The following is a 13,217-nucleotide window of genomic DNA, read 5'->3' on the forward strand; positions in this document are numbered from 1 at the left end:
GGTCTTTACTTGGCTCTTTTTTTTTCTTTTTTTTAAATGGCAGCAGCCACAGCATATGGAGGGTCCCAGGTCAGGGGTCGAATGCTGTAGCTGTGGCAATGCCCAGATCCTTTATAACCCACTACAGCACAGCAGGAACTCTACTTGGCTAACTCGGATCCTTCTTTTTTTTTTTTTTCCTTTTTCTTTTAGGGCCGCATCCATGACATTTGGAGGTTCCCAGGCTAGTGGTCTAATCGGAGCTGTAGCTGCCAACCTACGCCAGAGCCACAGCAACACCAGGTCTGAGCTGCGTCTGTGACCTACACCACAGCTCACGGCAATACCAGATCCTTAACCCACTGAGCGAGGCCAGGGATCGAACCTGCAACCTCATGGTTCTTAGTCGGATTCATTTCTGCTGTGCCATGATGGGAACTCCTGATCCTTCTTTCTGATCTTTACTTAAGGTCAGTTCATAGAGGGTTTCCTTGGTTCCCCAGAATCTCTTATTCTCTTATTTTCTTTTTTTCATAGCACATACTTAAATTGATGTTGGTGTTCGGTGTCTGTCACAACTACTAGAATGTATGTGTTTCACGAGGGCAGAGACCATGGCTGTCTCTTGGCTGCTTTGCATGTCTGTACACTCAGTGTCCAGCAGGGTGCCTACTAGTCACTGGTAAATATTTGATGAGTAAGATAAAGGGAAATATCTAGATTGATTCTCAGGTTTCTACCTGGGATGACAGTAGATGTGGTGCCTTTCAGAAAAATGGGTCGGAGGAGGAAGAGACATGTTAAAGGGGGCACCTGGAAGCTTCTGTTCCAAAGCACTTCCATGTGGAGAAGCCCAGGAGGTAGCTGGACATGTGGGTCCGAGCTGGGAGTGGTCTGGGCTAGGACAGCCGGGATGTGGCAGTTGTCAGCACTGCAGCCAGGACTCTGCTGGAGGCTCCTCGGGAAAGGCCTGAGTGAGCAGAGGTGACCTGAGCAGAGAGTGGAGGATGAGGAGCCCAGCCCAGAAGGAAACTTGAGTCAAAGCTGCCAGAGAACCTGAGGAGAATCTGCGGGGGAGACGCCAGGGAGGGCCTTTCAAAGAGGAGGCAGTGGGCAGCAGCAGAGCAGTGCAGAGCAGTAGAGTCCGGATCCGGCACACAGGGTTCACTGAGAACCAGGGGGGAGCGGTTTTAGGGGGAGAGGATAGCCTGGGTTGAAGATGAATGGGGAAGAAGGCAATAAAATCTCATTTAGATCTATTTCAAAGACAGATGCACAGCATTGCTTAGGAGTGAATACATGTATAGATGGGAAAGCTATAAAATGGAGCGAGAATGTATCATAAACACTACAATTGTCATTATTTCTCTGGCAAGTGGAAGCTTTTCTTCTTTCTTGTCTCTTCTAAGGCTGCACCCACGGCATATGGAGGTTCCCAGGCCAGGGGTCTAAGTGGAGCTGTAGCGGGCGGCCTACGCCACAGCCCCAGCAGTGCGGGATCCAGACAGTGTATGCGACCTACACCACAGTTCATGGCAATGTTGGATCCTTAACCCACTGAGTGAGGCCAGAGGATCGAACCTGCAATCTCATTGTTCCTAGTCATGATTCATTAACCACTGAGCCACGACGGGAACTCCTGGAAGCTTTGATCAGGGGGGTCACAAGCGAGATCTTAAGTCCCTGGACTGTTCTCATTCTCCACCTGGACAGTGGTGACAGGATGTGTATGTGAACCCCCCTGTAGGTAGATCTCATGCCAAAAATATAAAATGTAACCTCCTGGGAGTTCCCGATGTGGCCCAGCAGTAATGAACCCAGCTAGTATCAATGAGGATATGGGTTCTATCCCTGGGTTAAGGATCCTGCATTGCTATGGCTGTGGGGTAAGCCGGCAGCTTACAGGTCTGATTCATCCCCTAGCCTGAGAGCCTCCATATGCCATGGGTGCGGCCCTAAAAAGCCCCCCCCCCCCAAAAAAAAACCCCAAAAAAACCACCCTCCACTCTGCAAATAAAAGCGAATGAGAGACGTGGAGGGAGAAACCATGCTGCAGGCTACTGTTGACAGACTGCTGGCTCTAAAGGGAAGGGAGAAGGACTAGGTCGGGGAGAGCTTGAAATGTCTGGTAGGGAGGCTTTGGGATGGAGGAGATGCGGGCTTGTTTATAAGCCTAGACAGTGGCAGCATCTCTCGGAGGAGAGGGCATCATCCTGGGGCAGAAACGAGCTTGCAGGGAGGCGCGGGCGGGTGGGCTGGCCGGCCGGAAAGAGTTCTTGTCTGGGGCCCGCGGTTTTCAGTCTCTTCAGTGACCTGAGAACCCAGATGAGGAGAAGCAAGCTGTGACGTAGGGGTTGGCTCTGTTGAATTTCCTTTTTCTCATTTATTTTTCATCTTTGGTTCTGTTAAATTTTTTTTTTTAATGATTTATTTATTTATTTATTTTGTCTTTTTGCCGATTCTTGGGCTGCTCCCTCGGCATATGGAGGTTCCCAGGCTAGGGGTCTAATCAGAGCTGTAGCTGCCAGCCTACGCCAGAGCCACAGCAACGCTGGATCCGAGCGGCGTCTGCAACCTACACCACAGCTCACAGCAACACCGGATCGTTAACCCACTGAGCAAGGCAAGGGATCGAACCCACAACCTCATGGTTCCTAGTTGGATTTGTTAACCACTGTGCCATGATGGGAACTCCTCTGTTAAATTTTGAATGCGAGAAAAACACTAACGTCCCCTCGCCAGTTTCTGAGCCCTCAGTCTGGGTTGGGTGCTTGGCTCAGTGTACAGTGGCTTCATCATGTCCCTGTAACTGCTGAGGTGACAGCGAGCACCGTGAGGCGGTGGGTCCTTGGTGGCACAAGTCACGTGACAGCTTTTTTCAGGTTTCCAAGTCAATGCCGTGAGGTGGCTGCACTCATCTTGTTTCCGAGGCAACAGTGAGCCTAGGCCTGAGGCCACAGCTTTGCTGTTGGAGCCACTGCTTTCACTACTTCCTGGTTTAACTGTGCCTGTGTGTTCTTCCAGGGAGCCAGCTCCGATTCGAGGATTCTGGATTGTTCCCGACATTCTGGGGCCGACGATGATCTGCATCACCAGTAACTACGAGTGCCTCACAAGGCCTTTGCTGTATGTCCCCCTTGTAACGCTTGTTAACTCTGCCCAGTCTGGGCCGGGAAGATGCCCTCCGCACCTGACCTAAAGATACATGGTTCACACTGGCTTCTGATTGGAGGGTTGGAAGGGTGGTTATTTCTGTTGCTCCCGCCACCTCTGGAAGGGTTTATTTTCGGCCGAATTTCCAGCATCTCCTCTGGGAAGCTGAGAGTCAAGGCCTTTATTTCCAAGTACAGAAAGAATACTAAAATTGAATACTGAACTCCATTATTAATATGAGTTAGAGTTAATTATCTCAAAATTTAACTATGTGCCAGGCTCAGAAGTAAGCCTGCATTGCCTCCTGTAATCAGAGCAACCCTTGTAAGGGCAGCACTTGTCACCCTCATTTTGTAGAAGAGGCAACAGGCGAGAGGGAGGTTAGGGAGGTGCCGAGGCCCCAGGTAACACATGGACCTGGGCTGCAAATACAGGGCTTCCGACTTGAGAGTCCGTACTCTGACTCTCCGCTTCTCCATCTCTGCCAGCCTCTCGGGGCCGTCAGAGACTGTGTTAACTCTGGAAGAAGGTGGAATACACCGAACCCATAGTCCTTGTTCCTCTTGAGGAACCGTATTAAGCTATAAGACCATTTTTCAGCAGTCCTGGAAGGTCATCCTCTGGGTTTTATAAATGAAGAAATAGGAGTCTAATAAACCCCTGGAGTACTTACTGGGACACTCCCGCCGCTGTGTCTCGGTGTCAGCTGAAAGCATGTGCTTCTAGATGTTAACATCGTGCCAAATTCTGGCATTAATTCACCCTCCTTAAAATTTCCAAACTCTTTGAAAAGTGACAAGTTATACAATTTGGAAAGGAAAATAATTATCAATTCTGTGCTATTTATGCTACAAGAAACTCAAAACCAGCAAGACTAAATGAAAGTATTAAAATCACTACAAAAAACTGCCTTTTGCCTCAACATGGTTTTTTAAAACTTCTCCTAACTCTTGTAAAATAAGACCTAGTCATCCTAGGATACTTGAGGATAAAAACATAAATCCCAAAGGGGGGGAAAAAACTTTTAAATATTCGTTGTCTAGAAGTCATGTTTCTGCCAACTCCCTGAAATACAAGTTGTCTATAAAGTAATGTTACTGTTTTAGCAAACTCCCAGATTTGAATTATTGCCCAGTCACTGACTTACCATTCTGTTGAAGTTTGCAGTCTTTCAAGCTTTCTGAAATTGCCAATGAGTTTATTTGTAACACTTTGTAGTTCCTTATAGTCTCAGAATTCTGGATAAATGTAACTTATGCTTTTCTCTAATGCTGACAGCAAGTAACTCCATGGTAATAAACTTTATTTATTTTGCAGAAGCACAGTCCATTCAGCGTCTCCTCCCCTGCTTTGTACCCGAGATGATGTGGAGGTTGCAGAGTCTCCCCTCCGCATTCTGGCTGAAACCCCGGATTCTTTTGAAAAACATATTAGAAGCATTTTGCAACGTAGTGTTGCAAATCCAGCATTTTTGAAGTACGGGATTTGGGGCATTTAGGTGTTTAAAACTGGCTCCCTTCTGTTTTCATATACTGTTCATCCTCTCTGTCCTCAGCTTTTTCATTTCGTATACTTTTTACTGTGTTGAAGTTGGGAGAAACGGCATATGTAATTAGGAAGGGAGACTAGAGGGGCAGCTCAATGGGTGTGGAGGCGCTGGAGAAGGATAAACAGGACAGGTTAAAAAGTGGCGATGACTGAGTTTTCAGTTGTTTGACTCAGCTAAGGAAATGATGGTAGGATTTTTTTTTTTTTAAAAGATCGTCTGAGAAAGATACGGCTCCTCCTCCTGAAGAATGTCTTCAGCTCATCAGCAGAGCGACCCAGGTGTTCAGGGAACAGTACATTCTTAAGCAGGACCTGGCGAAGGAGGAGATTCAGCGGAGGTAGGACGGCCTTCGTTCACACACTGGTCAGGCTCTGGCTGGTGACTGACGCTGTATCACGGCCAAGACCGGCTTCTGATTAAATTGCCTTTTGTTCTTCAAGGGTCAAACTGTTATGTGACCAAAAAAGGAAACAACTAGAAGATCTCAGTTATTGTCGAGAGGAGAGGTACGTGCCAGAGCTCGGGGCGGGGAATGGCTGAGTCAGACTGGAACCGTATCTCGCTCTGAGATACAGAACCAGCTTAGTTGGCGTCACCATCCATTTTTTATGCCACTAGGAAAAGTCTACGAGAAATGGCTGAGCGCTTAGCTGACAAATATGAGGAAGCCAAGGAGAAACAAGAAGATATCATGAACAGGTCAGTGGGCTTGCCACGCTGAGTTCCCGAGCAGGCACCACGAGTGGTAAGTGCTCGGGTCCTGAGAGCGTACGGTCCTCCCTCTGAAGTATCCTTGCGGGAGGCGGCGCGGTGGTGCTTCCCCCACACCCGTCCTGTGGGGGCCTCCTTCAGAGACGCCACAGTCCCGAATGAGGAGCTTTGGTCAGGATCGTGTTCCTGCTAAGGGGCCACGATCTGAAGCCGAGATGTTTGCTCACCTTTTCTAAAGGATGAAGAAAGTACTTCACAGTTTTCACTCTCAGCTCCCAGTTCTCTCTGACAGTGAGAGAGACATGAAGAAAGAATTACAGCTGATACCTGATCAACTTCGGCATTTGGGCAATGCCATCCGACAGGTAGGGATGGACCCAAGGTGGCGTCCTTTGGCACTTTTTAAATTGAAGTGTTCCTTTTACAGAAAACAATTTTATAAAATGTAAAAAGAATAGGCTCAAATAGATACTATGAACATGTATGGCGAACCCTAGCTAAAGTATCTGTTCTCTTTAATACTTAAGGTTACTATGAAAAAAGACTATCAACAACGAAAGATGGAAAAGATACTAAGTCCTCAGAAGCCCACCATCACTCTCAGTGCCTACCAGCGGAAGTGCATCCAGTCCATCCTAAAGGAGGAGTAAGTAGCACTACCAGCCAGCTATCACTGCCGGCTACTTTTTCCCTTGCGACATGCCAGAATCAGCCTTTCTTTGTGCCCAGTTAAGATCACTTGATATGTGCAGGTCAAGTAATTACGGGGACGGGAAGCATAAGATGGATAAGGACTTAGGAGATGAGGATGGTGGAAGGGTCAGAAAGGATGTCTGTCTCGTCGTAGAATTTGGGTGTGTGGTCCAGGCGTTCCCCAGTGAATGGGCTCCAAACTGCTTCTAGCAGCTGCACGACCGTACTTGCTGCCGCTGGCCTTCCGTGAATTACGTCCCTACCCGTCGGGAACCTTAAGCCAGTCATTTTAGCAGAGCACTTCTAAGCTATCTCAACATAAGAATCAATATTAACAGCTTATTCAGTCATTGCTTTCCCCAAAGCGAGTAACGTTATGATTTTACAGGGGTGAGCACATAAGAGAAATGGTGAAGCAAATCAACGACATCCGAAATCATGTAAACTTCTGATGCCACCAGGAACAGATTCATCCCTGAAGTTAACACAAGTGAAGGCTTAAACTCAGTGTAAGATGATAAGCAGCATTATCTAATTTATAAAGACGCATTTGGATGGGCTTTGGTGTGGGTGCTCCTCACTTTTTATACTCATTTTATAATTATTGAATAAATGCTTTTATTTAAAAATTGGAATGTGATTTATGCATGGTCAGGTCTAGGACTGTATTCAGCAAGGGCCTAGTAGTAGGAGGGGAAGAAAGCCTAAGACTTTCAGCTGCACACTGCCAGCCCTCCGTGAACCCTCCTGAGTTTTCTCCACATTGGAGCAAGAATAAAAACTGCACTCATTTTTAAGTAGCAGCACCAGAAATTTTACTAATATGACTCTGTCCTAGGGACAAAGCCATAGGATTCAAAGGAAAAGGCCACACAGTACACTAGAGGCAGCAGCTTTTTTAATTTGAACACTTTCTTAAGGACACGCCTTCAGTACAGTTAACAAATGGTTATACCTGAAATCTGCTCAGAGCAGCGCTCAGGATCCACAGTTGCAAGGCCACTGCTGGCTCACTTCCTCGACAGGCAGTATTACCTTTCAGAGCTGAGTCTGAAACCTTAAGCCAGCGCTGTGTCCCAGTATACACCATGGAGGGGTACGAGGTGCACGTGGAGGCCCTCAAAGGGAGAAACAAATAGCCTGGTGTACGGTGGATGGTTCTGTCCTTCAGCTGTAGGTCATGTTTCTGTACCTGTCACTGAGTTCTGAAAGGTAATACCACATCTGCCTAGAAATGGCTTGAGCGACTGCCAATTAAAAGCCACATGGAAGCAAGGTGGGTTACAGGTAAGAGGTCAATCAGGTTAGACATGCGCAAGAACACGTGTACACAGACGGAATACAAGCACAGGAGCACTCGTGAGACCCAACTCATCTTTTTTCTTGAAGGGCTAAACCCTGCCTTCTAAATACGTTTCCCGTTGATACAGAAAATCCAGTTTAGAGAAGTGTTTCATACAAAAGAAATGGATTGTTAACAAAACCTAGAGTCTCAATTTGGGTTTTTCTAGGATACTTTTCCAACAGTGGCATCTGCCACTGTAGAGACTGCTGACAGTTCCCTAATTGTGATTTAATTGGTCTGCTACCATCTCATGGAGAAAATCATCAGCACGGAGCTCAGTCTCCGCCAAGGCAGTTCCCTGGAAGCTGTAGTTCAGTTCATTCAGGAAAACTATGACTTATCCATCTGGATTTACAGTGCCAGATATTTTTTTTTTTTTGGCTATGCCTGTGGCATGTGGAAGTTCCCAGGCCAGGGATTGAACCCATGCCACGGCAGCAACCAGAGCCACAGCAGTGACAATGCAGATCCTTAATCTGCTGAGCCACCTGGGATCTCCTACAGTGCCAAAATTTTAATAATATGAAACAAATTAGCTTGGCATTTATCCAAGGGGCTAATCTTATACTTACATAATTTAAAGTGATTGCGTTTTTTGGAATTAATAAAATGTCCTATAACTCAAGGAGCATGTATGTTTTCCTTTAAAGGAAATCAAGGAGCACTTGATACGAAGGGACTTTAAACCAATTAAAATCGTGTTTCATGCATGGCAAACCTATAGCACTACTTCCATAATTAGTATTTACTTTCAGATTCATAATCATGAATGTGTGACTACAGCAACAGCCCAAGGAATGAGGTATGTCGTCCTTATCTTGTCCTATGGAAGACAGAACTAAAGCTCTTTAGGGCTAGTCCATTACGACTTCATTGATAACAAAGACAGTTCACTGTGAAGCCATATAATCTACTCAGTCCACTTAATTCCCATCTGGTTCCTTCATATCCTCTGCTGTTACACAACACCAATCACAAAAACTATTTGAAAACAACAATTTTACTTCTGAACCATCTGTATGATGAGTTAAACAGTGTAGCCTTCCACGGCCGCCAGCACTGCAGGTAGAGTGCACGTGACTCCGTCCCCGTGCCTCTGCAACACTTCACCAGGCTACACGAAGACCACCTGTCCACTGACACCTTCCCCACGCCCGAGAGGAATCGAACCGCACAGAAATGACAAAGCAGGTTTCCAAACTGCTGAACTAACTGCGTTTTCCCCAACTTCACCATAAGCATCATCATACTCCAGGTCTAAGTGAGGAAAGGAAAATACAAAATCGGTATCTGCCAAACCAAGTGATCACCATGTCTGTATTTGACACTTTTTGAAACAAATAGTACTAAGGCCCACTGATTCAAATTGAAAATAAGCAGCAGACTTACAAACTTATACTAGATGTCGTCAGACAGCTGTTTTTATTAGTATTTTTTCCACTGATCCGATAGCTAAACTAAAACAGTTCTCAAAAGAGTAGACGGTGCCAGTTCCGCTTGACCCTGGTACCTGTGGGCCCACGAAATTTACCCAGAATTTACCCAGGTAGCAGAAAAAGTGCTTCCCAACAGTCTCTTGTGCTTTCCTTTAACCTCGACTTCCAATATATACAGCCCCAGCCAAGTTTTCAAATTCTCATAATTAAGCTCCAATCCAAAGGAACTGGGTTTGTTTTGTTTTGTTTTGTTTTGTTTGCCAGCATCTTGTTACGGTTCTCAGGCAGGTTTCAATAGCATTTAAGGTCCTCCAACACAAGATAAAATGGTTTTTTAAAAAACACACTGAGCTAGGAAGCACAGTCACTCCAATGACCTGCGCTCAACCTTCATATTTTAATATAAAATATTCATACGGCATACTACACCTCTCGCCTGCTAGCTGAATACTGTTACTGATGAACTCTAGACAACAGAAAAAAAATCTCTCTCCCAACAGCTATGAACATGAAATGTCATTCCAAACACTACTGGGATGGTGCTTTAGGGTAGGGAAATGTTGGATAAAGCAGGCAAGGAAACAGCACTTTCTCCATCACCAAATCTGACCCCACACCTGCTGGAATCCAGTCTGGAGTCTGGTCAGTGTTCCCATTTGGAAGGTCTTTTTGCTGCCGATTACCCCGGCTGTTTGCAGTCTTCGCCCACTAGAATCAAGCATTTCTCCAGTCTTCCTTGAGTGTGACTTCTTCAGTTAAGAGTTAAATAATAATTAATGTTGCTCTAAAGATGAGTTAAAAACCCAAAGTGCAGGCTAGAGTCCTGCCATGAGGGTGTCATGTCTCAGGGAGCTGGTTAATGTCTGTCAGTTTGGTATCATTCAGAATGGCCCGGATTCTCTCCAAGGAGTCTGCTTGCCGGATCCGCTCTAATTGCACCTAGAAAAAGACGGCAGTGAGCTAAGTGCAGGTGCTTCCTGTCTAGATTTTCTGGTTTAGGTGAAATGGAGATTAACTCACCAGAGAAGAGTCCCTTCAAAGAAAGGAGGCAGCCAGAACAACTGAATTGAAAAAAGAACTCCCACAAGGTGCCGTGTAACAGACCCAGTGTAAGTAAGGTGCTGGGACTGTGCAGGTCAATGAGACTCGATTCCTGACCTCGGGAGAACCCACAGTTCAGCGGGGGAAAAGCACGCTTATACAGAGCTGGAAAGGGCTGCACGGGGAGGGCAAAGCTAAGCAGGGCCTTGAAGGAAAGGAGCAAAGGGGTGATGAGACAAGGGTGCTTCCAGAGGGAGCACCATGCTGTGGGCAAGGAAGCACAAGTAGTTAAAAAAAAAAAAAAAAACACATAAAACAAAATGTAAGGCAGAGGGATGAACCACACGTGCATGGTCATGTGGGCAAGGAAACCAAAGGCCTGGCTGGGAAGGGTCTTACATGGTGAGTGTGCTAAGGACTAGACCCCTAAGGACCAGCAAGAAAGAGCGACAGCCAAGCAGGTATCTGGGGCTGGGGCACGGCCGGCAGCCACAGTCTAAGCCTCTAGCTATTGCAGTGGTCCAGCCAGGGACTGGCAAACTCTGTGTACCAAGAACCCCTAGAGCGCCTCCCTAGTGCTCTGTCGAGGGGGTCCCCAAATGCCTCACCTGAAGGGTCTGGGAAAGCTTCACAAAGTCTCTCTGGACTTGTTCACTGACATCTAGTTCTGTCTGCAACCTCTGAGCTTTGTTCTTCTCTTCAAACATTAGCTGTTCAACAGTAACCTGAAAAACACAAGCCCTGAGTGAGGATTGATGCTGCAGAGCCACGGGTCAGAATCACTTGGGAAATCGGGGCACTGTCATTCCTACAGCTGCAGGGGAAAGGCGGTGCCCAGCACTGTCCCTGGTCCCCTCGGTCTCCCTTCATCCTCACAGGGCAAGGGTGCCAGCCACCTAAGCTATGCACCCAAAGTCCTAAAATGAATAGAGGATTAGAGCCAAAATAAGAATACGTGAAAGTGCTGCACGCTGCCCCTCGCCCCCAGCAGCCCGGGGACAGTGATTACTCAACAAGCCGCTGCTCTAAGATCAGCAGCTATCACAGCAACAAGGGGAGAAGCCTTAGGGGTTTCTTCTGACAACCACAACCAGAAAACTCTTCAGCAGGACCCCCTGGAAGCCTTTCTAAAAACAAGGAGCTATCAAACAGCAGGCACACAACACCTCTGCACTTAAAGGTCTTGACCACACAGCCCACTGGGACCATTTCTAGGAAACTTCCCCCAGTTAGTCCCATACAATTTATGCTAACAGGACTCAGGACTTAGCAAAATTTAGGCAGCAAGGATGGTTCAATGCAATATTTGATAAATCAGTCAAACGGGATGACACTTCCAAAGCTGTGCCTCTGGCTATGGCAGTGCCAAATGTACTTCATGGCCTTTAGCTCACTCCCTAAAAAGCCAGACAGGCCTATGACACCTCCAGAGCTGAGAAAGAGTGCAGACCGGACCCAGCTCTACAGAGATCAACTCATTCCACTTAGTTTGCCGACACTCAGAAGGTGGCGCTGTTCAAAGCAGCACTGCTTTAAAAAAACAAAAACAAAAACAAAAAACAGGGAAGATGGGATCACGCATTTCTTGCACCGCTTCTTCATTAAACTACCACTAAAAATATTACCTTAGCAGCAGTTTCTTTCTTTAACTGTTCTTCCAAAGTGATTTTCATTTCCTGAAGGCTCTCAAGATGTTGAGACTTCTCTCTTAAAGTGGACTCCAGCTGTGAAATTAAGAAGGAAAAAGCTGAACTCCTGCCTGGAGGAGCCTGAAGCCTGGAATTATACCCAAGCTCTCATCCTCCTGGGCCTTGGATACTGGCTATGCTTGGACTCCTCTTCTTACCTTTGATAACTGGGGATTTTCTATTTGTTTTTCAAGACCTATTCTTTCTTATTAAACACTGAGCACCTTGTATAACTGGGTCCCTTTGCTATACAGCAAAAATATGGCAGAACATTGTAAATCAACTATAATAAAAAATTTTAGAAACAATTCAAAAAAAGAAAAACAGCAAACAAAGTAAGATGAAAGAAATAAAATTAAATATATCCAGTGTTCAAAAAAAAAACCAATAAGCACCTGCTATATTCTAAGGCCTGGGGATGTAAAACTCAGGAGGCAGGCGTATAAGTAACCATGGAACATGAACATGGATGAAGAAGCATTTGATTCTGCCTGAAAAGCTGGGAAGGGCTTCCTTGAAGAGATGACATCTGACCTTTAAAAGACAGAGAATTTAACAGGGGAAGGAAGAGTGGTAGGGAGAAGGTGGAGAGAGCTATTCCAAAAAGAGGGAGTTAATGACGTGTAAAAAAATGCATTAAGGAACTGTGCTGGGTTCTTGCTACATTACAGCACAGACTGCTGGGCCCTGGAGGCTGAGCCCAGAGGGGCAGGGATGAGGCAGGAGACCCTAGCGGGCTCAGGAATACAGATAAAGGGACATACTGAAGGGTCTTTAACCAGACTGGCTCACAGTCGAGTCCGTAATTTTTTTGTCTTTTCTAGGGCGCACCCGCGGCATATGGATGTTCCCAGGCTAGGGGTCGAATTGAAGCTGTAGCCTCCAGCCTACGCCAGAGCCACAGCAACTCAGGATGCGAGCCGCGTCTGTGACCTACACCACAGCTCATGGCAACGCCGGATCCTTAACCCCTGAGCGAGGCCAGGGATCGAACCCGCAACCTCATGGTTCCTAGTCGGATGTGTTAACCACTGAGCCACGACAGGAACTCCAAGTTTGTAATTTTTAAAGATCACCCTGGTTGCAGTATGAAGATGAATTGGAAGGGGATTCACTTTGGAGGCAGGAGGAGACGTCGCTGTTACAACAAGCAGGTGAGCAAGTGAAGTCTGAACTCGAACGGGGACAGTGGGAGGGGAAAGACAGGACACCTCAGAACACTGGCAGCTTCTGCCGCTGCAGCCCTGATAGCGCCGTGGAGACAGCAGGGGGCTGAGGAGTGACTGGGAGGTCACAGTGACTGGGAGAGGACTCTTTCAAGGACCTTGGGTATTAAAAAGAAGAAAGAGGAATTTCCGTCATGGTGCAGCAGAAACGAATCTGACTAGGAACCATGAGCTTGCAGGTTTGATCCCTGGCCTCGCTCAGTGGGTTAAGGATCCTGCAATGCTGTGAGCTGTGGTGTAGGCTGGCGGTTATAGCTACAATTAAACCCCTAGCCTGGGAACTGCCATGTGCCGAGGGAGCAGCCCTAAAAAGGACAAAAAGGGAGTTCCAATTGTGGCACAGTGGTTAATGAATCCGACTAGGAACCATGAGGTTGCTGGTTTGATCCCTGGCCT

The 13,217-nt window shown here is 46.7% G+C and overlaps 2 protein-coding genes across 6 annotated transcripts in view; one reads left to right on the forward strand and one right to left on the reverse strand.

The window, feature by feature from the left end:
* Positions 1–6,714, forward strand: part of NUP88 (nucleoporin 88) — a 37,149-nt gene extending 30,435 nt beyond the window's left edge. For both annotated transcript variants that reach the window (XM_047756896.1, XM_047756897.1), the window contains exons 10-17: positions 3,004–3,105; positions 4,450–4,608; positions 4,893–5,018; positions 5,122–5,187; positions 5,300–5,380; positions 5,631–5,757; positions 5,920–6,038; positions 6,474–6,714. In XM_047756896.1, coding sequence (XP_047612852.1) covers positions 3,004–3,105; positions 4,450–4,608; positions 4,893–5,018; positions 5,122–5,187; positions 5,300–5,380; positions 5,631–5,757; positions 5,920–6,038; positions 6,474–6,537 — 844 coding nt within the window. In that variant the 3' untranslated portion in view covers positions 6,538–6,714. The remainder of the gene's footprint in view (positions 1–3,003; positions 3,106–4,449; positions 4,609–4,892; positions 5,019–5,121; positions 5,188–5,299; positions 5,381–5,630; positions 5,758–5,919; positions 6,039–6,473) is intronic.
* Positions 6,715–6,966: 252 nt separating this feature from the next.
* RABEP1 (rabaptin, RAB GTPase binding effector protein 1) overlaps positions 6,967–13,217 on the reverse strand; it is a 115,256-nt gene continuing 109,005 nt past the window's right edge. For all 4 annotated transcript variants that reach the window (XM_047756893.1, XM_047756895.1, XM_047756894.1 and 1 more), the window contains 3 exons: positions 11,533–11,631; positions 10,516–10,632; positions 6,967–9,805 (listed from right to left, as the gene is read on the reverse strand). In XM_047756893.1, the coding sequence (XP_047612849.1) occupies positions 9,704–9,805; positions 10,516–10,632; positions 11,533–11,631 (318 nt within the window). In that variant the 3' untranslated portion in view covers positions 6,967–9,703. The remainder of the gene's footprint in view (positions 9,806–10,515; positions 10,633–11,532; positions 11,632–13,217) is intronic.

The sequence above is a fragment of the Phacochoerus africanus genome, chromosome 14, assembly GCF_016906955.1.
Source record: "Phacochoerus africanus isolate WHEZ1 chromosome 14, ROS_Pafr_v1, whole genome shotgun sequence".
In the NCBI taxonomy this organism is placed as follows: Eukaryota; Metazoa; Chordata; class Mammalia; order Artiodactyla; family Suidae; genus Phacochoerus; species Phacochoerus africanus.